The sequence below is a fragment of the Dama dama genome, chromosome 3, assembly GCF_033118175.1.
Source record: "Dama dama isolate Ldn47 chromosome 3, ASM3311817v1, whole genome shotgun sequence".
Taxonomy (NCBI): Eukaryota; Metazoa; Chordata; class Mammalia; order Artiodactyla; family Cervidae; genus Dama; species Dama dama.
In genome coordinates this window covers 48,403,949-48,428,637 of record NC_083683.1, presented here as the reverse complement: position 1 = coordinate 48,428,637, position 24,689 = coordinate 48,403,949, and the positions used below count along the sequence as shown (strand labels likewise).

The following is a 24,689-nucleotide window of genomic DNA, read 5'->3' as shown; positions in this document are numbered from 1 at the left end:
AGGTTCATGTTACAAGCTGGGCTTTGTGCTAATTCCATCAGCACCCATCAGAAAAGCCCGAGCTGGGCAGCCTGCCAGTCCAGCACTGTGGGATGATGGACAGATGGCTGAGAGGGGTAGGTACCTTTACCTCATCTTCCCCACCTATTTTTCTCTTTTATTGAGGCTCTTGAACATCTCAGCTCGGGGCACCACTGGGCTTGTATCTGGCTAATGTGAACCAGGCTCTGAGTCAAGCCTGTTTGAAGGAAGCCAGCAAGCCAGGGCAAAAAGCAAGCTGGGGGACCAGCACCCCGACACTACTTTTCCCAAAATGGCTTCTGCTTTTACTTTCATTTTTTCCTGAAAGTTACAGCTGGCTGTGAGCTGGGCTCTCTGGATGGTGGAGTCCCTGGGGAGGACTGCTGACCTGGAGGGGAGGGCACAGCCTCCTCAGGTTTCTTCTCAGAACGTTCTTGCTTTACTTTTGTAATTATTATTTTCTAAAGGTCAGGCCCCCTCACCTTCCGCTGTCCCTCTTCACAATGGGTCTCCTTCACCCAGCTCCTGGGGCCTCAGACACTGTCTGGTTGCCATGGAAACCCCCAGAAGGGGAAAAGCAACCTGATGCCAGTGACCACATGGAGGCTCCTTATTCATCTCCTGGCGGCACCAGGAGAGAATTCCCAGGGACGCACGCGTGTTGGAATCCCTCCTGGGCCACAGGGGCCTTTCCCTGAACTGGCTGGCCTCCCACTGGCCTCTATTAATCCTTGGAAGAACTCTATTAACACGGTTTGGGAGAGACAGGCCCCGCCCCGCAAGATGAAGCAGGGGTGAGAGGGAAGGATGGCACCATCTCTGCTCCCACTTCCCTCCAACTGTCTTCCAGGTCTAAGTCGGCTGAGCTTTGCAATTTTTCCTTCGGTTTCCTGATCTTCGGTCCCCTCCTAGGTCTCAGGGGACCCCCCATCTTTTTCTGCCTTATCCCACTCTGAAGCTGTAACTGTATGTCCAGCTTTTTATCATTCCATCTTACTTTCCCTTCCAGCTGGTGACTCTGCAAAATGCCTGGCTCTTTCCTTTCTTCCATGGAGAGCAGCAGTGGGGTGGCGGAGGGTGAGGGATGGGGGACACTCCTCCAAAGGGAAGGGGGGGTCATCCGGCGGGAGGCAGTCAGCAAGGGTTATGGGGAAAGGGCGGGTCCTGACTCAACAAGCAGGACACTCACCTTGGCACCAGGAGCACCGGGGAAGCCAGGACCGCCAGCAGGACCCACGGGACCCTGGAGGAAGCAAGCAGATGTAGAGATGACGGCCCAGTCTGGGCAGACTACCTCCAGCCTCCAAAGCAAGCCACCCCCTCACTTCCCACGCCTTCCCACCTTTGTACTGATACTGCTCTACCTCCACTGTGGCCTAAAGTACCTGGATGAAAATTGTCCCCACTCCAGTGTCCCCAAGCCTGGCTTGGGGAAACCGCATTTCTGACGCAGTATATAGTTTCTGACTATATACACGCTGAGAAGCAAGTAGTTCTTTCACCTCCCTCTCTACCCCTCCCCAGAAAAAACTACCAAAAGTGTAGCTGAGAAAAATGAACCATTGCTTCAAAGCTTGTTACCAACATACTCCCTCAGTAATGAAAGGTTGTTCCTGTTTTTCCAGGAGAATCTAGAACGTGGCCTGGATACTGAGTAAACACTGCCACTTCACTGGGCGACTGATGGGGACTCAGGTGAACCTGCCGGGGGTGAAGTGAACTTACCGGAGGCCCTGCAGGGCCCGGTTGACCGTCGTTGCCTCGAGCACCCTGTGAGCGAGAAGGAAGCAGCCCTTATGAGAGATACCACAAGTTCAGTCCCTCTCACGGTGCCCCAGGGCCGAGCAGGAGGCTGGCAGGTGTGCGCTGCGGGAGGAAGCAGCCCCAGGACCCTGCATGGTGGCTTTGAGAACTGGGCCTGCAGTGGGCTTGCTCTCAGCCTCACAGAGCTTGGGTAATTTTCCAGCTACTCCATCATTTCTTAAACTTCCATTGAGACCCCAAGTATCCCCAAATTCAAGGCCATGTTATCATTTAAAGACTCAGGGAAAATGAAATAGCCAAGCATCGTTTCTGACTCAGTTCCTCCTGCCTGTCACAGCGGAAAGCCCTTTCAGGACTCAGTTAATCTCCTTGGTCAACTCTTGGATCTGTGTCCCCATCCCCGACCCACAGAACAACCTGCTTCTATGGAAGACAGAGAAGGGCAGGGCATCCGCTACCAGCCCAGGAAGAAGGCTGGCGATGGGGACAAGGCACCGGGCACAGCCCGAGGACCAAATTTGTCCTGAGACAAATTCACAGACAGCAAGGCTGCCGGCTCTTCCTCTATAGGCCGTGCACTTTAAGGGTGAGCACCTCCAGGGTCTCTCTCTTGAGGCCCCTCTGGGTCCTGGGAATCATTAGGCTGGGCAGAGCTGGGCCAGGCACCTGGTCCTTGGAAGACCTCAGCTGAGCTCCGCCTGCCTGCCTCTGCCTCTCCTGGGAAGCTGAAGAAGGATGCTTTAGGGGGAGCTCCTGTTTTAAATAAGACTCAAGTCTTTCTCCTGGCTGTGGTCCGTCTCTCATGACTGAGACTCTCCCGGTTGGCATTAACCAGGGAAACAGGAGAACACTTAACAGAAGAAAATGTCACAGGGAACATAAAGCCTCAGCACTGGCCAGAGCCCCTTCTGGGCTGGCTGCTTCGCCAAGCACCCTCCCTGCAGGGGTCAGCCAGAGGAGAGGCCTGGGCGGCCTGGGAGCAAGGGGAGTGTGGTGCTGCCCAAGAGGACCGAGTTGGACGGGCATCCAGGGCTCCCCCTGCAGGAAAGCTGGGGAGTGGGCACCATCTGGCCCAAGGTGGGGGGCACATGACCACAGCCCAGCCCAGCCCCTGGCCAGGCCTGGACACCAGGCCTGCACTGGGAACTGTGTGACGTTGTCAATCTTCCATGCCAAATCCTGTGTGCACCCTGCCAGTCTAACTACCGTAGGGACAGGAGTCAGCAAGGAGAAGCAAGAAGCAGGGCCAACTGCAGGAGGAAGGAGAACAGGGGTGCAGGTCATCTGTGCCCCTCATGGAGTGTGGCCCCCATGACTCCAAGCCTGGCCAAAAAGGCACAAGCCAGGTCTGGACAGTCTGTAGCAATCACAGTGCTTCTTGGCAGGCCCGGGGCTCTCTAATCCCCTCACACAAAGTGACCCGGGGACAAGCCACTTCAACAGCTCTGGCTGACAAATGGGGGTCGAGACTGCGTGCTATTTCACTGATCTGCTTCTGAGGGAAATTTATGCCAAAACAGATACATTATCTGGACAGCAGCACAACTGAGGGAAGCTGATTTACTTTGGCCGCTCCTGCAAGGACCCATGAGGAGGGGCCTCAGAGCTTGGGTGGCTGGGGTGTGAAATCAACAGAGAGCATAATCTTTCTTAAACACAGCTTTCATCGCATCACTCGCCTGACCAGGCACCCACAAGGGCTCTCTATTGCTAAGGGATCAGAGCTAAACACCTGCACCCTCCACTGCTACAAATCCCCACTCTCTTAACTCCCCCATTAACGAGAGGCCACCGGAGTCTGAGGCTGCAAAGCACAGCTTGTCTTAGGCTAGTTAACCATTCAGTGCCTCAGTTTCTTCTCCTCTAAAAGGGGGAGGACAGCAGAATCCACCCGGCAGGATTCGAGGGAAGGTTGGATGAGACAAAGCATCTGGGTATTAAACAGAGGACACGCCCATGAAGCGGTGGCCACTGGTATATCACAGTGTCACCAACAGTATAGTAATGTAAAGTGAGTTGACCCCAGACTGTTATACTTTTCTAGGGCAGCATCTAAGTGACCAGAAAGAACTAAAAGGAACACAGTACTATAGCCAACTAAAGTCTGTCCATAAATTCAAACAGGATTGATTGGGGAGTGGGTGAGACTGTCGAGGGATTACCTGAATAATCTAGACTGGTTAAAGAGACTCCTGCCCTTACCCGCCAGCTCTCCCGTGGCCTCCCCCACCCAGTCCTCTGACTGTGCAGACCCAGCCTGGGGATTTGTGACAGGCACACTCAGAGTGAATCCTCATGGGAGGATGATATTATCTACACCTCATGGGGTTGCTTTGAGGGTCAGGTGAAATAACCCTGAATGCAAGTGCCTCGTGAAGAGCTGGGCAAATGGTGGCTCTGTGTCTTGTCAATTACTCACTGCAGCGCCAGCAGGGCCAGTCCGTCCTCTCTCACCAGGCAAGCCGCGGGGACCCTGGAACACACACCAGGAGGCACAAGCATGAGTTGGTTCAAGGACCGCTCGGCACCATCACTTAACCCACAGGCCCTTCACAGACACTGGAGGGGAGGGAGCCAGTAGCACCCAAGAGGCAAAGGCGTGGACACCCCTGGTCCTGCCTTCCTGATTCAGGACCCATCTATTACACCAAAGGTTTCTCTGCCATGACAGAACACACAGGTGCTCCCATTGTTACCTATTAGGAGCCTTGTGATAGGCACTTCTTGCTCCTTGCAATAGATGAACTCCCCCAAATGTTGAAAATAAACAGACTTTGTAAAAATTGAAGCACACCTTAAGTCTGTTAACAGGGTTATTTCAAAGAAATTCTGGTGAGCCCTTGCACAAACCATCCACTTGACACACTTTACTTTTTGCTCATAATCGAATCAGTCTACAAAACTGAACATCTACTTTGCCCAAAGGGGCCGGTGGCATCTCCAGTGGCGCCATCTGCTGGGCCTTAGAAGGTGTCTCAAGAGTGTCTGGAGGCTCTCTGGGGGTGGTGCTCATACTCACCATTGGGCCTGGAGAACCGTTCTCACCTGGGGAACCACTCTCACCCTGGAAAAAAGATGCGGAGGGTCAGCAAGCAGGGCCCCCACTGCCAGCCCACAAGACAATTCCCATGGAAGAAGCCGAACGCTCTGGTCATCTCAGCTAGCACTGACACCTCCAAGCTTTAGTTCTGTTAGGGACAATTCCTGGATCTCTCCAGACCTGCTGTTCGTTTGTTTGGATGTAGCAGTGGGTGTTCCTAACCCAAGCTGTTCACGTCCTAACTCCGCTGAGCTCGGCAGCATCTCCTCGTAGTCCGTCCCCCATGCCCACATGCTTCTTGGTCCTTACCTTCACACCCGGAGCACCAGCTTCTCCCTTAGCACCGTCTAGACCTGGGTAACCCTACGGGACAAGAGAAGACTTTCAATCACACTTCTGGGGAAGCCAAAGAGAACAATTCATTTCCCCCCCAAGACTTTTTTCTCCCTTGGTCAATCTTTTCCTTTCAGGACTCTCCCCCCATGATACTTACTCTGTGACCTTTGACACCAGGAAGGCCTGGGGTTCCTGGGAAGCCGCGAGCACCCTGCAATCCAAAGAAGAGATGTTCAGAGCACTGAGCAGAACCAGGTAAAGGCTGCCTTGGGCTGATGGGAGAGGCCTTGGAGCCAGGTCCCTGGGGGGCCAGGAAGCAGAAGCCCGGCACCAGGAACAGCTTTCGGTCACTCCCAGAATCCCTCTCTCTATGCCTCACCCCAGCTTAGGCAAATTGGGTGTAAACATCTGCCAGCCCCCCTGGACGCCCCTAGCCTGTGCTAGGATCAGAGACACGGTCATCAGCATGAAAGCATGACATATGTGGGGACCGCTGGAACTTTAGGAGCAAGCTATCGGAGCTGGACGACCTGGGTGGGAGGCCACTGCGTTTGTTGCAAGGACGGAGACACTGGGAACGAGACTAGAGATGAGGAAAGGTGGGCTTTACCTGAGGGCCAGGAGGGCCTCTCTCGCCAGATTTTCCAGGCTTTCCAGCTTCACCCTGAAGGGAGAGAGATGAACCTCAGCATCCTCAGAAAACACGTTAGCATCACTGGTGCACTCCAGCATGTCATCACTCCTCCCAGCCTGCCGTGCCTCTGCCCACCTGCTTCCTCATCTCCCCCTACCCCTGCAGGGCCCCGACTTCCCTGAATGCCTTCCCTGCCTGGGCCCCGGGCAAGCTGCTCCACCCCCCACCACCTCCAGCCTCCCCTGGTGGGCTCACTGTCTCTTCTCATAGGCGCTGCTGACCGGCCTGTGTTCCCTAACCTGGCCTGTGTTCCCTAACCTCGGAGACGTTCACTGCCTAATGGGATTCTCAGGAGAAGCTTCAGCGCCAGCTCTCCTCTCTCCCCTTCGTTTACATCCCTTGCAGACATCCTGACTCAGCCTGAGCCTTCCCCAACTCATTTACAATTAAGATAATCTTGGGCTGTTGAGTGTTTCTCTTTTGTTTTTCCTTCTCTGCATCTTTCCCCTTGTGTTTTCCCTCTCCCTTCTCAATTTCCCTTCCTGGAGCTAATGATGTTTTAATTATTTCCCTTCCCAGTGGGTCCAAAGCTGTCCCCAAAGGCACTTGCAAGCTAAGCTGCCGGTGGAAATGCGGATGGTGCAGTGTCCAAGTCTCCAACTGACTAGTCCCGCCCCCTGGCCAAGTCTAGGGTGCATCTGCCCATCACCACCTAGCACCCCCTCTCTCCAGGCCCTTTCAAATGAGGCAGCCACTTGATTGACTCAGGTGTACTCACATCATCACCAGGTTTCCCAGGGGGGCCAGGAGGACCACGGGGACCCATGGGACCCTACAAACAAAATAAGCAAGCTTAAGAGATGGTTGGAGGGGGGAAGACACCTAATCAGTGGGCAAAACTTGGGGATTATAGCTTTTGGAAGCTAGTTCATCTAAAAGGAAAAAAAGATGGAGGAGCCCAGTTTGTGCTGAGAGAGCGCAGAGGCACAGAGCAGATCATAGCAGGAGGCAGTGGACAGTACAGGCCAGCAGGGGTGACCCAGAAAAAGGGCTGACATGACAGAATCCTGGACAGTTCCTGCCACATCTGGCTCCGTGAAGAGCTCCCCCAGAGCTAAGAGGGGACATCTGAGTTTCCTTTGAGCCCTCCACTATAGAGGGCACTGGCAGAGCCCAGAAGGTGACAGGACTAGGGTGTGAATGGTGCATCACCGGAAGGTCCCCCCAGGAGGGCAGGGCCAGAGCCAGTACTCACAGAAACACCGGGTTCCCCAGGTTCACCAGGGTTGCCTTGAAATCCTTGAGGTCCCTAAAAAGTAAAGTGAGGACACCAGGTTGGCCCCCCCAGAACTGACATCAGAGAGCTTGAAAGCATCTGTGTCTCCACTTTCCAAAAGGAAAAACCCAATACTTACGGGAGCACCAGCAGGGCCTGGGGGTCCCCGAGGTCCCATGGGGCCCTGCATTGGAACAGAAAATGAGAAGCTTTACTGGAAAGGCTTCACCCTCGGCCTCCACGGTGCCGCCGCCTCCCAGCCACCAGCCCAGACAAAGGACAAGGAGTTACTCTGTGAGCAGGGGGCCTGCAGGGGCTGCTCACTCTCATTTCCCTCTCCCCTCGCAACATTCTATTTTTATTTATAGGTACCATTTGGACAGAGAAGCTGGCCTTGCTTTCCCCTGGATGGCAGCCATGTTTACTAAAGTCTGAGTTTCATTTAGCATGTGCCAAGTGGGAGCTGCAGGGCTGAGATTTCCTGCTGGAAGTCTTGTGGATGCAGGAGAACAGTGGCTGCTGTCTGCATTCTTCAGTTCTCATTCCAAGAGCAATAGCAACTGGCCTTCTGAGAGATCAGCCTATATGCCTCTCTCCATCCTCATTCTTCTTAGTCACTCCAGCGCATCATTAAAACTGGCATCCATCGCCATTAAAAACCAAACGCCCTGGGCTAGCTAAATGGGAGGTTATGTAACTGATGGGGAAGGGCCGCTCTAAGTAATTATCTGTAAAGTGAGGTTGTCAGAGTCCCTGGCTCTGCTGAGGGCCACCTCCTGCCATTTTGGCTGCGAAGAACGGGTGCCTTTTCTTACCATTGGTCCCTGCATGACTCCCATCTGGGCGCCACCAGCCTTCTCATCAAAGCCACCAGCCATCTGCGCAGCAAAGTTCTGCAAATAAACCCAACAACATTAAAAGCTTGAGAGGCTCTATGTTTTCCCTACATGGCTAGGTAAGCTATATCTGGATAGAAAAAAACTCCAATTGTTGGAGACTAACCTAGCATTGATCAGAAATACTAAGGATTCCTGAAAAATAGTTTTGGAAATGGCTTATTAGATGATAGTTGGCATAACCATTTCCCTGGGAGATGAAGTGTTACTTGGAAGAATATCCACTACTTGCTTTCATTTTGTAAGTTTTCTTTAATTCTAAAATATTAAATATATTATTTCACAGAAATTGAAAAATATAACTAAAAATATCACTTTTAAAGGTTCTTTTTTTTCTTTTCTAAGACCTTAATGCCCAGCAAAACACTAAAATCAATAGTCTTAAAATATTTTAGCAGAGGATATAGTAGGCATCTATGAGTCATTCAAGTTTAAAAATTTAAATCATAGCAAACATCAAAATGGCAAACCTGCAAAAACTGGGCAATGATATAATTTGTTGATTGGTCTGATTCCAAAAACAACTTTAGCCACACACCTTTACTCAGTGGGGCTCTTTCATGAGAATAAATAGTTGCTTGGAATGTACTTGGCAAAGATGAAGCTTCAATGTCTTCCAAGGACAGTGGTCACTCTTCTTCCAGGGAACCGCAAGTGCCCAATCATCCTCTCCTCCAACCCCTACACCCACTCCCAAGGACCAGCCACACAGTAGAGATGCCAGGAAGCCAGGTAACTGAAGACTTTCTTTACAGAAACCCAGAGAGTGAACAAAGTCAGTCCTTAGCACCACAGTCTCATGCCCACTATGTGATTCCACTAAATTACAGGCCTGGGGGAGAAGTCCATGTTCAAGACAGGCTGTGGACACACTTCTGGCAGCCCTGGGAGCCAGCCAGGTGAAGTGTGACTAGCAATTTAGAAGCCACATTTCTGGAGGGACGCCTGAAGGAAGGGGACATAAGGATACTTACTCCACCAAGGCCAGGGGGGCCGGGGGGTCCGGGAGGACCAGGGGGGCCAGGGTTTCCAGGGGTCCCAGGCTCTCCATCTCTGCCACGAGGTCCAGGAGCACCCTTGGCAGAAAGAAAGAGGCCCCAATGTGAAGCAGTGTTTATACAAGACCCGTCTGTGTACGGGCTGCCCTTGAGGCATTTGGGGGGTGGTCCTTAGAGAACCTGGGGAGTCCACAAGGGTCAGACAGCATTGTTTCTCTACTCACTTTTTCACCTTTGTCACCACGATCACCTCTGGGTCCTTGTTCACCTGCAGGTCCCTGAAAATGAAGAAAATATTGAGATGACAGCAAGACCGGGAGAGCCTGTTGATCAATAACTCAAGGAAAGCGTGGAAAACGGGGTTTCTCTCTTTCTTACCTGAGGTCCAGGAGGTCCCTTGGGTCCTACGATCTGTGAAAGAGACACCCACAAAATGGCAAGTTAGAAGAGACCTCAAGGAGATGACCCAGTTAGAAAAGTTGATGCAACATGGGAGTAGAAAGTGTACTTACATCCTTGATGTCTCCGGGTTCTCCTTTCTGTCCCTGAAACATGAAACATTGTCAGGATTGAGTCAAGCAAGCTCACCAAGCCTCCAGTACAAAACAGTAGCCCCTGCATCAAGGTGCCCAGTGAAACAGATCTTTTGTTGATGCCTAAAAACCACATGCTAAGGAGCACAGCATTGCTTTTAATGAAGAAAATATAAAGCAAAAAAAAAAAAGCAAACAACAACAACAATCCTCACCTTTGGTCCTGGTTGCCCTGCAAATGGAAGAAATAGAGAAGGAAAATGTAAGAGTCATGAAATGGATAAAGTACAACTTCTTATCATTCAAACTTTCATGAAGGGATCATAGAAAGGGACACAACCAGGGAAGGAGGTAGCTTCCTGTTACTCCACTGAAGCCCTCTGTTGGGGTGTTAAGTTTCACTGGGGTCTGGAGTTGCTGAGGTCCCAAGAAGAACAGAGATGACCCAGAATTTGTTATTGAAAGGCAATCAGCATGCAGGAACCAAAAAGAATACAAAGAATTCAAGGTCTATCAGCCACCAGGAGAGAAAGCACCCAAAATGGAGAAACTGAGTTCAATTTCTTCTCTTCCCCAGAGGGTTAGAAGATCCTCCTGTACCCCAAGCACCCTGCAACACATCCCCCACCCCAGAAGAAGAGTTAGGTAGTTAGAAAGGTCTTACATTCAAGCTGGGTCTCCATGAAGCAAGCACAAAAAAAAAAAAAAAAAAAAAACGATAAAACAGCAGAGCATAGAAGTTACAGAGGGCATTGGAGTCAGTGCCCCCCCGAATCAATAACCCCTCCCCCATTTGTAGCAGCGAAATAGTAAAGGCGATCAACGCTTCACTCACACAGGCCCCCTCAGAAATGATCTGGGGAACTGGGCTATCAAAGCGGCTTCCCCAAGCAGCTTTCCATGGCGGGTGAAGTGTTAAGGAAAGGCAACTGCTCGCTTCCTTTTCAACTGTCTTCTCTGCTTGATCAGGAAGAAAATGGTGAGGGCCACCCAAAAGGCCTAGATGTGTGTCCCCATCCCCCTTCAGGGGGATAGGGCATGGGTTCCAGAGCTGGGGAGGGGTCACCTGCACACCTATACATTCACCAGCCCCAGCTCCAGAGTGTAGGCACCTGGGGCTCTGTCCTGGGCCCAGCTCTGCTCTTCACCACTAGAACTCCCAGACCCCAGCTCTTCCTTCTGCTAGGAACTTGCTCCTTGATTGGCAGTCAATACCAACAGAGGCAAAACCAAAAGGAAACTGCCACCAATGCTCCGTATTTTTCAAAAGGGGGCCTACCCTTTCTGTTGCCCCGTGAGCCTGCAGAGCTTGCTCCACATTGAAGACCACATGTTTGGAGGCCTTCTACAGAGCGGCCAAGGTGTGGGCAATAGAGGAGGAATGAATCTGTGTTTTGGCCAGAAGGAGCACTGGATCTCCACTGTGGCTCGCGGACTTTGCGGAGGTGCTTACAGCGAGGACGCTTGTGTGGCGTCCCCTCTGTCCTCCAGGTCTTAGGAGCATATTTTTTGGAGGTGTCTGGTGAGGAAGGACCCCTCTGGTGTGTCAGGCTCACTGTCATCCTGCAAGCGAGAAGTCGCCTTTCCCTTCAGCCTCAGCTGCTGGGGTCCCATGGATAACCAGTCCCTCTGCTTCACAGAGATGACCAGCATCCATGGCAGGGCATTTGCTGCCCCTGCGAGTAATTTATTTATGTGGAACAGGAAATAAATAAATTACGACCACTGGCAGTGGGGAGGTCAGCTGAGCAGATGGGGCAGCACTCTCCGAAGGGGGTCTCGGGGCTGAGGCAGTCTTTCATGTCTTCACAGATTATGTCGTCGCAGAGGACAGTCCCAGTGTCACAGACACAGATCCGGCAGGGCTCGGGCTTCCACACATCCTTATCATTATACCTCTGCCCGTCCTGCACACAGCTGCCAGCCTTCTCTGCACCGAGGGTGGGGCGGGGGGAAGCAGAGAGCCAAGGGAAGGAGGGGGTGAGGAGCCAGAAGAGAAAAAGAGAGAGGTTGCAGGTCAACTTGACATCATTCAAATGCTGAAGCGTGTGGACTCCGGCCACCCAACATAGAGAACTTGTTATTTTTTCTAAGACATCATTCATTCTTCCATGTAGTCAACAAATATTATTGTCCACTTTGCACTCTGCTCTCTATTCACCAATGAAAATCCTGACCCAGTAGGGAAGGTGGCGGGGAGGGCACCGAGGATGAAGTATTGTCTTCATGCATCTCATATTGGGGAGACATGATGATGTGGGGGTCATGGGCAAGTTAGAGTAGGAGCAGGAGAAGGATGAGCCTCTGAACTGGGGGACTCAGGACTGTAAAGACAGAGGGGAGGGGAAAATGCAGAGACACCCACACCCCACCCCACCCTCAACACAGGGACAGAGGCCTTCTTTCTTCTGCCTGCCTCTAGGAATTATGGGATCTGCTGAATACAACTGACAGCTAAAATTCAGAAGGCGTGGAGAAAATTCTACCCACAAAAAATTAGACTCTATCAGCAGCCAGGCTCCAGAAGTGGATATATGGGGGTGGAGGTATGTGAAAGGAGGAGCTATTAGAGGTAGGATCTTGTCCCATTCTTTAAGTAATATTAGTTTTAGGACCAACTTGGGGAGGGGGTTTGGGCCAGTCAAACAATACACCTGCATGGAACCCACGAGGGCTGATAAAATGCCCCGGGAGGCAAGCAGGGCTAAAGACCCCTCTGCGGGTGCTGACCTCCAGCTGGAGCCCCCTCTGGAGAGACTCTGCTTCCATCTGAAGACAACGCCTCAACGTGATGGAGGGGATATGGAAGGAGGCTTTGAATGCCTGGTCCCGGCCAAGAGTAGCCAGTCCAGGCCCGGCCCCCTCCAAGAATGCAGACCAAGAAGGGCACGGAGTAGTCCCCCTCCATAAGCGCCCTGCCGTCTGGAATTCACCCTGCAAACGAAGCCTGTGCTGACAAGAGCGCTCCGAAGAGCGCCAAGCGTGGCAGAGCCCGCACCACGTGCTAGGGAGCGCCCAGCGCTGTTTTTCTCATCAAAATCGTCAAAGCACTGGCAGCAAGGGATGAATAATAGGAAAGGGCCACAAACCAGGTGGGCGGAGAGAGAAACGGGCCTGCCCCCTGCTCTTTAAGGAGACTCTGAAAGATAAACCCCTTTTTTTACCACTAGAAAAAAAAAAATCCACTCAGCTTTTAGGCAAGATAATCATGCGGGGGGCGGTGGGGGGGCGGAGGGAATCCTAGCTGAAGTATCAAAATTGCTGGGCCACACCCACTGCTAAAATAGGTGGAGCTGCAGAAAGCGAGGGGTGGGGTCTGGACTAAAGAAGAACCCACTCTCAGCCAGGAGGGCCAAAGAGGGAAAAGAATAAAAAGCTGGACGAGGGGGTTCACCCAGAAGGCAGATCAGATTTCCCTCGGAAGGGCGGTCCCGGGATGCGCGGGCGCAGGGGCGGGGCCGGCAGCGCTGGGTGTGAAAACCCTACGGTGACTCGTTGTGGCTGCGGCTCTGGACGCAGCTCGCCCACGGACACTGGGAGGGTGAAAAGTGCGATTAAATGACTGCCCCAGAAAGAAGCCAGCTCCGTAACCAGATCCCTTAGGTGTGGACGGAGGAGCCCAGCACCTCCATAATCGCTGTTCGAAACGGCGGCCGATAGCATCCCGGCGCGCCTGATCAGGTTCCCCTCATTACCGCAGGGCCGTATAAGCGACTCTTTGTAGCAGGCCAATTAAAAAGTTACCTCTCTTGTGGAACTGTTTTGCTTCGCGGCCGCTCCGCGCAGGGCTGGAGCCTGAGAGGTGGCGGCGGGCGGGCACAGGGGGGCATTGTGGGAGAGGGGGTCGGGGAGTCCGGGGGAACCCACCGGACCTTGCCTCTCATGAATGGGGCTTTTCTCGAGCGCACACAGAGCCCGATTCACAGGTCTCCGCAAGGAATCAGTTTAAATAAATATGGGCAGCGTTTCAGCCCCATCTGGAAGCCATCGCTGCCAATCTCCTAACGCAAACAAGCCTCACAAAGACGGATTGAGGTCTCTCCCCCGAGCCGAGGGGCACTTTTCAGAGACAAGGGCTGTGAAATGCAGATGTGGGTCAAAAACGCAGCAGCCAATAAGCTTCTCAAACTTGTGGAAAGATGGGGAGGAGGGGCGTGCCCGAGCCCTAGGTTACTGACATTCCTGACGTCCACGCAGACTGCGTCCTTCCCCACGTCACGTCTTTGGGTCCGCTGACCCAGGGGAGCGGGTTACCCGGCCAGGATGCGCTAGGGCGCAAAGCCAGCGGCTCCAATGCTCTGCCCCTGAGGAGGCGGGGGTGGGGGGGGGGGGAGGGGCGGCGCGGAGCGAGACTGGAAGATCTGGGCCCAAAGAGCTGTGGAATTCATTCCCTCCTAGGAAAGTGGCGGCGCTGAGAACGCTCTGCCACTTAAGTGAGCGCCTCTAATACCAGATGGAGAGTTTGGGGATTTTGAGACTCACCTAGCTAATTCCATTGCGCACTATGGCAGAGATCAGTCAAGAAGACAGCTTTGTGAGTGTGTACGTGCAAATTTAGGACAAATATATAGTCATTCCGAGCTGAGGCCACTTAGAGTCACCGTATTCCAACAAGTGCCCTGAGCGCGCCTCCAGCTTAGTGCACCTTCCGACCCCCTGGCCAAAATCTCCGGCCTGAGGCTCCTTTCAGCTGCGCCGCGGGCTCCAGTTCTGCCCCTGTCGACCACCCTAACGAACGGAAAGTCCTTCTGGGCACGCAGCGTTCTAAACTGTCTCCAGAGATAGCCTGGTGGCAGGCGAGACTGCAGAGAATAGTCGGCAGACGGACTTTGATTTCCATACCTTCCCCCCAAATTTCCCCTGCGATTGATTTACAATCTGTAACATACAAGACAGGGCTGGAATCCCAGCCGTCGGAAACGTGCCCAAACACGTGGAAAAAAAAAAAAAAAAATCTTCTCTACTTAATACACTTTCCAGGTTTCATTTGTCCTAAATATAATCCCAGACAGTGACTTTACCAAAGGAGATGATGGAAAGGTGCGGTTCGAACTGCCTTTGGACCAGATTGTAAAACTGCCATCTCTAACTTTATACGGTTGAAATTGTTATAGCAATCGACCAAACGTGTCCCACTCCTCTGCTACACACACACACACACACTTGCTCACTCACTCCTGGCAGAGCCTCGGCTAGTTCCAGAAACTTTTATAAAAGTAACTCATTGTAGTACCTGGGCTTTGGCGGGGGGTGGGGGTGGGGTGTGCGGAGGGGGCGGATGGGGGGGAAGACGGCGGGGAGGGGGCGCTATTTTCCCAGACGTTTCAAAAGCAAGGTCTGGTTGGAATGTTCTCGCCTTTCAGATGGCCTCTCCTGCGGGAAGTTTCTGTATCTTTTAGAGGCAAGGGGAAAGTCGAGATGCCAAGAGGGCTGCACCTTGCTCTTGGGCCAGCCATGAGGGGCAGAAAACCCACGAGGGGCGCTGAGATCTCAGGGTGTCTCTCCGAAGCCCTTCATCGTGGCCTCAGGTTTCAGCCTACTAGTTTCAGAGCATCTCCTTTGTCTAACTAACTTCCCTTTGAACCCCAGACACCGACCCCTGGACACGACTGGGAATTCAACCCCTTGGCGCTTGCTCGCTTCTTCGCTCGTGCTCTTTCTCTCCTACTTTTCCTAAGATTTATGGGCCACAACCTGTTTTGCTGAACCCTGAGTGCTTGGGTGAGGCAAGCAGTGTGCGTGTGCGCTTTAATTATCAAAGCTGGTGAAAGAGAGCGCGCTTGAATCTAAGCGCAAACTTCCGACCCGACGCTTTGCTTCTTTAATATTCCTGCGCAACGCGAGGACCGGCAAATGCTTCCAACCACCACCCGCAGGGAGGACGCTCGGATAGAGCCCCTGACTTGCAGAATTCCACTCGATGAGCTTCTGCGCATCCTGCACCCGTCTCCGCGCGCCTTGACCCCGGAGCCGCTCTAACCCAGACCCGCGGGCTCCAGAGCTCGAGAGGGCCACGAAAGAGGATGCTGAGGGTCGACACAGAAGGGTGGCAGGCAGGGGCTGTGGACGACTTACGGACATCCTGGCCGTGACACCGAAGGACAGCGGCGACGAGCAGCGTCAGCAGCACCAGCGTCTGGGGAGCCCCGAGGCGGATCATGGCTCACCGCGGGGCCTGGCGGAGCCGGGCCCGGGCGGAGCGCAGCGAGGCGGCAGGAGCTCGGCGTGGGTCCGGGTCTCTACCGCGCCCTCATGCAGGAGGCCTTCGGAGCAGGAGGAGGAGGCAGGAGACCCGGCAGCCCAGCAGCGCTCTGCGTCTTCTCCCCGCCGCGGGCCCGTTATATGCGCCCGGCCCCTCTCGAGGCTGGCCAACTCGCCCAAACCGCGGGCCGCCCCCGGCCCCCCGCGGGGTTGTAACCTGAGACCCCGCCCCGGAGCCCGCCTGGGCCCAGCCAGAGCCCGCACCTGCCCGGACCGGACCCCCCCCTCCCCGCTAGCCCTGCTTCCCGCCCCCCACCCTAAGTGTGCAGAGTGGCCTGATCGGGCGGGGCGCAGAGACGGCCCCTGTCTACCGCCCCCCACCCATCCCGGGCTGCGGCGCTGCCCTCTCCGACCACAGGCGGGAAGGGGGGCCTCCGGCCCCTCCCCTCGGAGTTCTGCCCGGATTGGAGGGGTGGGGGTGTTTGCAGAGGCGCAGGCCGCGAGCCCTAGACCGTGGACGGAAAAGATTCGGGAGGGAGGAGGGGCAGCCGTAGAAAGAAGCAGAGGGGGAGGGAGAGAGGGGCATCGCCTTGGGTCCTTGGGTGGCGGGCGAGGGGAAGGGCGCAAGGGGAGCCCGCGAAGTATCAGGAGTCCTATATCTTGGAGACTGACAAGCAGGGCCAAGCTTGGGGGGTGGGGTCGTCCCGATCTATTTTCTAGCCCCTTCTTGGAGCACCTGGCCCCTGGACCCCCACCTGGAGGTTCAGAACGACAGCCCCCCCACCCACCCCGCCCCAACTCCTCCCCCATCCAACTATGCGGTGAATGAGCTTCCTCTGGAAGCTCAGCAGACGTTGACCCGAGCCGAGCGCCGGGAATGCGGCCGGTGTTACAGCACAGACGGAGACCTGTGTGAAGGTGTGGGGGACGGGCGCAGACCCTGGGGAGGGGGCGCGAGGAGACACAGAGGACGGGTGGGGGGCGTCAGGAGAGACTACACCCTGCGCGCTGCTGAGGTGGGGGGCTGTCCAGTTCCAGGCTCAGCCTGGATGTCTGCTCTCCCTGGCCGGGGTCCGGTAGTCCCTGGGGGGAGTGGGCGCTGCCGGCCGGGGTTGAGCAGCTCTGGCCAGGGACGGTCGGCCACTGCTGCAGGCCTGGCCCGGGAAGAAGGACGCCGCTCCAGCTGGACCGAGTTCTGTGAGCCGGGGGAGAAGCCAGAAGTTCCTAGTTGGCCCCCTGGCTCTCACTTCCCACCTCATCTCACCTTGGCCTAAATGCTGCCTTCTCCCCTGGGCTCAGCTGTGCTGTCTTTTGGCTCCAGGTGTCTCCATTAATACCGGGGAGGAAAAGTTCCCTAACAGACCTCCTTCCTCTTGAGTAAACGGTTTTCTATTCCTGAGGATTGTTAGGTCCCCCCAAGGAACTTTAGGCAGAAATGCGAACTTTCACAAAACTCAGAATGTGGAGCTTGACTTAATCAGTACTCCCCTCCCCGGTGACGGGGTTTCTGCAGCACTTTCTTCCTTGAAGCTGAAGCCACTTAGAAGCTGCTTTTCCCACCCAGGCCTCAGTCTTCACAGGAGGCTCTGGGCTTCTCCTCCCTCTCTCTCCACCCCCTCATGCTCTGATGCTTCTCAGAATAAAGCCCTGAATTCCAAGTGTGCAGAATTTAACTTTCGTGCAAGTGTGCTGGCTGGAAAGTGAAGGGGCTTACATTGTTTAAAGAAATACATCCATACTTTGTCTGGATGGAGGTGGGTGAAGGTTTAAAGCACTGGTTCCAACTTCTCTACCTGCTGTAAGCCTTCCTTGGCTATTTCCCCATCTTCCTGTTCAAGTCCTTGTGTTAATCTCTGAGCCTTTCCCCAGCCCCAGCCTCTGGCCAGAGAAAGCCAGTCTGACCCCCCTGAAATGTCCCATGCCCTCCCTGGAGCCATGGCTTTTATCTTCTCCATCTGGAAGGTAGAAAGACCAAATTTCACACATTTCTCAAGACCCCCTATGTTTAAGCCCATCTGAGGGTCTTTTCTGATAACTCTAGAATTCAATGGCTCCCTGCCTTTCTGAATCCATCTGGCATGTATAGCCTGTATCCACATCCTATATTTTAAGCTACATATGTTTTTTTCTGTGGTTTTCATTCCCTTCCCCCACCCCACTCTTGTATTCATTGGTCTTATATTAACAATGAGTCTAGACGCTCCTTGGGGACAGGAAGAGTGCCTAGCACAATTTTAGCACATAGGAGTATTTAAGTAAACCCCTCTGGATGAATGCTTTTAGATTTAAAATCTGATTTATTTTCTGATACAAGCAATCCACAGACATCTATAAAGCAATGCATTTATACAACTGATTTTTTAAAAAATCTGCAATAAAAATTCAACAACAACAACAAAAGTTTGGGTGAAGACACTCAAATAGATGAAAAAAGTGAAGCCTGTTTCAAAGTGATCTAGTTCAGTGGGCAAAAAAGTGATTCGTACTTCTGTTGGTTAGTTGCTTTTGATTTCGTACTCTGTGTGATTCATCTTTGCAGTAAACTGTATCTACATATAAGAGCTCTGGAGTCTGTCTAGTAATAATGGCTTATTTGTGAATACAAAATTTAGTTCTCTGCTCCTCATGAGAAAAAAAGTTTTTTTCATCAGAGATGAGAACTGACAAAAGCAAAATAAAATTAAATTGTCAAAGCCAAAATAGACCATGGAAATTATTCAAATTCTAAAGTCAGCTAAACACCAAGACCAATATTCTACCCACCCATGAATCCAACTACAATTTAAAGACCTGTAATCTGTGACTCAGACTGGGACTGAACCTTTATGTGGGGAGAAAAAAAAAATCGTTGATTTGGAGGTTATTTACCTAGTAATCTCAATATCCAGAACTTAGCCAAGAAGCTGAAAAGAAGGAGAAATAAACCTGTGAGCTGGGGGAGAAGCAGCAAGCAGAATTCTGGGCAGCCAGAATTTGTTACATGAGAAAGCTTATGCATTTTATGTGTGGTAGAGTCCCTCTTATTCTGTCCATGTTTATTCATAGTAAACTATGAATAGTTTGTTAACAGTGTGTTAACAGATAGTCATCTGACCTCACCAGTTAGATGCAGAAAAAATGAGGTCAGATAGGAGAGCAGTTGATGAAACACAGTAAGATAGCAAGAAGGGACAAGCAGACAGGAGATAGAAAAAGAACCAATAAAATAGATAACTAATGAGAACCTACGGTATAGCACAGGGACCTCAACTCATACTCTTTGGTGACCTAACTGGGAAGGAAATTCAAAAAAGAGAGGCTATATATACACACACATATATATGGCTTTCTGTACAGCGGAAACTAACACAAAACTGTAAAGCAACTCCAACAAAATTTTTTAAAAAATAAAGTGCAATTGTGCCCGTGCCAAGGAAAAAAAAAAGGGAACCAAAAAAAAAAAAACAAAACAAAAAAAACCTGATAGGGTAGGGGTAAACAGCCCATTCAGGACTCTAGTCCTTAATGATTCCAGGGAGTGTCCTGGCTTACAGCCTCTGCTGCTGTCCCTGTGGTTCATAATAATAAAGGTCCAAAAAAATGTTAACTCAAGCTTATTATGGTCTCTTTGGGGAGAAAGGGAAATCTGTATTCCATTTTAGAAAAGTCTCCATTAAACATAATGAAAATAAATGTTTGTTCGTTTAATGTGAAAAATCTTATATCCTGGCAGTGTTAGACAGATGAGAAGCACTGAAGTGTCTACAACTATAGAAGTGGAATCAAAGAGCTGCTGTTTCCCCCACTTAGTGGAAGGGCATGGATGGCTAAGAATGAAGGTCCCACATGGCAATCATTGTCCACTTACATCTTTAAGTAGGGCAGGCCTAATATTAGAACAGTTAGAAATTAAGCAGACACCACCAGTGTATCTACCCCAAATTACATCCATTCAGTGAGGCAGGTGGATTGAACCCGTCATTTTGTGTTGTGTAGACAAAATAACCATTTCCCTGTTTTTCTTTCTTTTATGGCAATATTAAATTTAGACCTATAGTGAACATAGCCTTCCTTATTGGGAAAAATATTTATAGGTAAACAGTAAAGAAAAGATCTCTTTCTCTCCCTCTACACAAATCCCATTTAAAAATAGTGATAGAGTGTGGAAGGATTCACATTCCAAAGAGGTAAGCCCGCCCCAAATATGGCAGGTGGTGAAGGCACACACTTCACTCAGACAGCCACGGTGAAGGGAGAGCGGGGCCAGCCTGCTTCTGTTGGTTGACTCAGTTCAGACATCCTTTCAAGATGTGTTTATGTTTTCCTTTGGCATTTTTGGGGCAGAGTAACAGGATCAGGACTGTCCAGGACAGGGTTTCTAGATTTATGGTGTACATTTCATTTCATGAGCATAAATGTGTTACTATGTAGTCCCAGCGCAAACAGTGTTAAGAATCCAACCCTGTCTCTTCCATCCTGTCCCAGCACCATCCACATTCGGTTTAAGTGCTCATACTGAACACTCATTTCTGATTGAAATGAGGATATGGAGAGAATTAAAACATTGTATTTCAAGGGAAATAAGAAAAAAAGACTGAAAAATGCTGCAAGTGTGGCATCCTCCCCTTAAAAAATAAACAAACAAAACCAGAAAGAACAGATATTCTGGAAGTCATAGAGCAAGCTGGGGAAGGTTTCCTAGGAGAAGTGAGTCTCCAAGGAGGAGAGGAGTGTTGAAATGTGGAGTCATAGTGAGAGGAGAGGGTGGCACCTATAAGAAGGCAAAGAAGAGCAGATGAACCAGAAGGCATGGCAGGGGGTCCAGACCAGTGTGGAGTCAGCCATGGGGGCCAGTGGGAGTAAGATGTAGTACTAGGGATGAGAAAGGCCAGACACAGAGGACTCCGTGAGTGCCACTAGTTGTCACTGGGTCTGGCTCAGACCTGCCTTTCTTACTTCTCATTCTTTCCTCTTCTACTTATCTCCTACTAGAGAGACCTTTGGGGCAAAAGAGAAAGACATCTGGCTTTCTAAAACTTTCTAAAGTCTTACTTTTTGAAGAAGTAGCTGTGTTTTATCTGCACATGACCTTCCTATTTCTACCCCCCTCCCCTTTTTTAAAAGCATAACTCATTCATGCAATATCTCACATTCTCTTGAAGCATATGGCTTTCTGGCTTTAAGGAACATATGTGTTCTCATTAATTCTTGCTGGTTCCAGGGTGAAGGGAGAAACATCAGGGCCTCAAGGCAGAGATGCTGGATCACTCCCAGCAGGGGTTGCATGTGAAGCAACCGTGGTTGTCCAGCCACAACTGTCTCCAAGGACGAGAAGGCATTTACTCTGGGCACTTGTCTGGCAATGGCGTGGCGTTGTGGCTCCAGGGGACACACTCTGAGGGACCGACAACCCGCCAAATGTGTGAAAGTGGGTGGTTTCTATCTCCTGTCTCCCTCCCTTGAACTCTTGCACTCGTATATAGCCCATCTCATGCACTTGTACCCTTATTCATTCATCCATCTATCCCTCAACCACGGAGAAAAATCTGTGTGAATTTATTCACATGTCTCCTTGAGAACAGGAGCTATCACTTTTACACTTACAGTTCCCCCCATGAAGTCTTCCCTGAGGGCTCAGCAGGAAAAGAATCCATCTGCAGTGCAGGGGACACAGGAGATGCAGATTCGATCCTTGGGGCGGGAAGATCCCCTGGAGGAGGAAACGGCAAACCACTCCAGTATTCCTGGATGAAAAATCTCATGGACAGAGGAGCCTGGCTACAGTCCAATGGGTTGCAAAGAGCTGGACACAACTGACTGACTAAGCACAGCACCCACAAAGTCTATTTAGTATAGTGTGGTCACGTGGTAAGTGTTCTATATTCTCACTATGGTAAGAGTGGTCCACAGAATCCTCTCAATCAGATTTGGCATTTTACTGCATCTCCAGATAACTCATGTGCCCATTAGGGCTAGAGAAATGCCGGCCTAAATATTGGTTTGAAGATGGTGGTTTGTGGCCCTAGTAGAGCGGGAGTTGTCTGCAGTTCCAGATGGCCCGATCATGCATGCACTGCATTTGCCATCATGGCCAGGAGGGGGCCTGTGTGAAAAGGTGCCAGAGAGAAGTGAGTTGAGGGAGAGGGATGGACAGAGGTGGGAGAGGAGATGACAGATGCAGGACTTTGTAAAGACTGCTGCTGGGGCCATGAGTGTGGTAACTCTCAAAAGCTGTCTTCTTCTGCTGTAGGTGAGGGGTCACTTTTCCCATGTTCCATTTCTCTGATAGGAAGTGGAGCTGGAGCCAGGAAGAGATGAACACTTTCTTGAACTCGAGTCCTGAACTCCATGGAGAGAGTGCTGGAGCTGAGCGGAAGCGGAGGCTGGTATCTTACGTCTTCCCCACCTCTTGGGGACCGATAAACTCTCCCTGGGTGGGAATTATCATGGAAAGGAGCCTCTGGGCCTAGCAGGGTACATACCCCTCAGAGAAAGCCAGGCTCCTGGAAATCAAGTTTATTCTACCCCAGTGGGTGTGGGTGGACCAGCCCTCCAGGAAGTCCTTGAAAAGCTCAAGGGAACGTGTGGTAAGCTTCTAGTGGATTCCTCTGCCAAAAACAACCTCAGGAGGGAGCAGAAGGACATGTGTGAGCCCTTCCCCACCCGCAAACCCAGTGAGGGCACCTCATGTGCCCTGCTGAGGGAGGCACCTGTCCAGGGCCAGACAGGGCACCACCCTGCTCCGCATACCCGCCCCACGCTCCCGCCTGCAGGCCAGCCCCTCTGCTGACACCCACCCACCGCCCCTGACACCCGCCCCCCAGGCTCCTGGGCTCAAAGCCAGGGACTCCTCTTGGACTGTCTCCCCTTACTCTGTCCCCCTCCTGCCCCTTCCCCCTCCGGTGCCTCGGCGGGTGTTCCTCCCGCTGTGCTGTGTTGAGCACCAACACAGAACGATCTATTTGATGTGGACCCTGCCCTGAGGCAGATCACCGCCTCGGGGGGGTGGAGACAGTCGCACAAGGAGCCAAACTACGAGTAAACAGGCTGCAATAGGACATATATCCGGTACGAGGCAGCTCAGCGCAGCGCCATTTGTGGACGCACTCTGCCCTGGCATTTAGCCAAGAATAGCTCTTCGCAAAATTTGGGTGGTAGAAGCAGCTTGGTCACATCTGTGCCTCAGTGTGGCTATTCAGAGTCTCCAGAGATCTGCCACCCACCCCCCTCCATCCCTAAACAGAAGTTTCTTCCTCTGGCAGCTCAACTGAGACACCAGCAAGGCCCCCACAATGGCTTTGCTCCTTGTCCTGTGGGGAACCTGCCCGGGAATCCTCAGCCGGTTGTACAAGGACTCCATTCTTATGGGAACAAGAGAAATGAGTCCCACTTGTACCCCTGTTCCTTCCTCTGCCAGCCCATCAGGATGCCTGTCTAGGTTTAGTCTAAAAGTTCTTAGAAACGTGCATACCTTACAGTGGTTCTTGAACTTGCCCAGGCTGGAATAGGCGACTGCACTGCCCAGCTCTATTCCCTTAGGCAAGTTACTCGGCTTCTCTGAACTTCATCCAGAAAGCAGGGATAACGGCAATTTGCTTCTGGGCTCATGGTGAGCATAAATGCAATACAGACGTGGAGTTTTAGCAACGCGCTCCACAGAGGAGGCTCAGAGTCATGTTTCTTATCTTCATCCCTGCTTTCCGTGGTCTCCAACCTTTTTATTTCCCCCTGCCCCACCTGCCTACCACACCATAAAGAAGCAATCTCGTGTCTCTGTTTTTAATTTAATTGAGTCCTATTAACACTTTTGTCTTACCCATTATGTTTCCTAGCGTTTGGATGACAACAGTTAGGATCTAGGTTGACTGATGAAGATCCTGGGATGTGAAGTGTAGAACTAAAAGTGTTTTCATTGTTTTGAAGTCAGTAACACAAACTCAGGATTCACAGACTTTTATATGACCTGAAAAGGAAAGTTGGCGCTAATGATACATGGACTCAATACTTGGGCAAAACTTCTGCCTAAGAAAGAGAACAGAAACTTCTCAGTTTATCATGAAAGCTAGGAAGACTAGGATAGCAATTAATCTTCTCTATGAGTATCAGTTTAAACAAAAAGCCCAGTTTGCTTTTACTGTGAAAAGACCAAGATTTGGAGAGAGATTTCCCTTCAAGGCTTTTTGATCCAGTTTGATGAGAAGCTCTGGAGAGAGAGAAGCTGGTTCTTCTCAGGTCTCAATAGCACCAATGCCGTACAGTTGAAGGGGCGAGGGGTTAGGGGCTCCAGCTCTCTGGCCATCGAAAACTAGCATATAATTTACAGCTGACTCTCCTTATCTATGGTTCTTCCATATATACAGCTCAGCATCTGTGGATTCAACAATTTCAGATTGTGTAATTCTGTAATATTTGCTATTGAAAAAATAGTGGGTTGGGAGAAGTTCACTTATCCCAGAAGCAGTCTATGCAGGGTGAATCTAGCAGTAGGAAGTGGTGGCTGGAAGTGAGAAGACGAGAAAAAAGCGATTTCACAGTGACAGCCTAGAGGGGTAGGATGAGGAGGTGAGGTGGGAGGGAGGTTTAAGAGAGAGGGGATATATGCTTATTTATGGCTGATTCATGTTGTTGTATGGCAGAAACCAGCACAACATTGTAAAGCAATTAGCCTCCAGTTAAATTAATAAAAAAAAGCAATTTCATTATCACCCTTACTAGAAAATTTAAAGATCTACCTATATTATCTGTTTTACTGGTGATACAAATTTATGTAATATTCTATTTCTTTTCTTGAATGGCTTTCAAATCTCTTGGCCATAGAGCAGTGGGAAAAACACTGGTCTTGAAGTCAGGAAACAAATTTTACACCTCCCCATGCATCTAACTGCTGATGCTGAAGCTCCAATACTTTGGCCACCTGATATGAAGATCCGACTCATTGGAAAAGACCCCGATGCTGGGAAAGATTGAGGGCAGGAGGAAAAAGAGGTGACGGAGGATGAGATGGTTGGACG

At 51.3% G+C, this 24,689-nt stretch overlaps 1 protein-coding gene across 2 annotated transcripts in view; it reads right to left on the bottom strand.

Moving 5' to 3' along the window:
- The window catches only part of COL2A1 (collagen type II alpha 1 chain), a 30,383-nt gene extending 14,539 nt beyond the window's left edge, over positions 1–15,844 (bottom strand). The window contains exons 1-18 of one of the 2 annotated variants that reach the window (XM_061122852.1): positions 15,574–15,844; positions 11,222–11,428; positions 9,714–9,730; positions 9,478–9,510; positions 9,344–9,376; positions 9,190–9,243; positions 8,942–9,043; positions 7,887–7,964; positions 7,211–7,255; positions 7,051–7,104; positions 6,574–6,627; positions 5,772–5,825; positions 5,319–5,372; positions 5,135–5,188; positions 4,805–4,849; positions 4,205–4,258; positions 1,747–1,791; positions 1,211–1,264 (exon numbers count right to left, since the gene is read on the bottom strand). In XM_061122852.1, coding sequence (XP_060978835.1) covers positions 1,211–1,264; positions 1,747–1,791; positions 4,205–4,258; positions 4,805–4,849; positions 5,135–5,188; positions 5,319–5,372; positions 5,772–5,825; positions 6,574–6,627; positions 7,051–7,104; positions 7,211–7,255; positions 7,887–7,964; positions 8,942–9,043; positions 9,190–9,243; positions 9,344–9,376; positions 9,478–9,510; positions 9,714–9,730; positions 11,222–11,428; positions 15,574–15,658 — 1,122 coding nt within the window. In that variant the 5' untranslated portion in view covers positions 15,659–15,844. The remainder of the gene's footprint in view (positions 1–1,210; positions 1,265–1,746; positions 1,792–4,204; positions 4,259–4,804; positions 4,850–5,134; positions 5,189–5,318; positions 5,373–5,771; positions 5,826–6,573; positions 6,628–7,050; positions 7,105–7,210; positions 7,256–7,886; positions 7,965–8,941; positions 9,044–9,189; positions 9,244–9,343; positions 9,377–9,477; positions 9,511–9,713; positions 9,731–11,221; positions 11,429–15,573) is intronic. The other variant, XM_061122857.1, reaches the window with a different exon arrangement.
- Between the last annotated feature and the right edge of the window lie 8,845 nt (positions 15,845–24,689).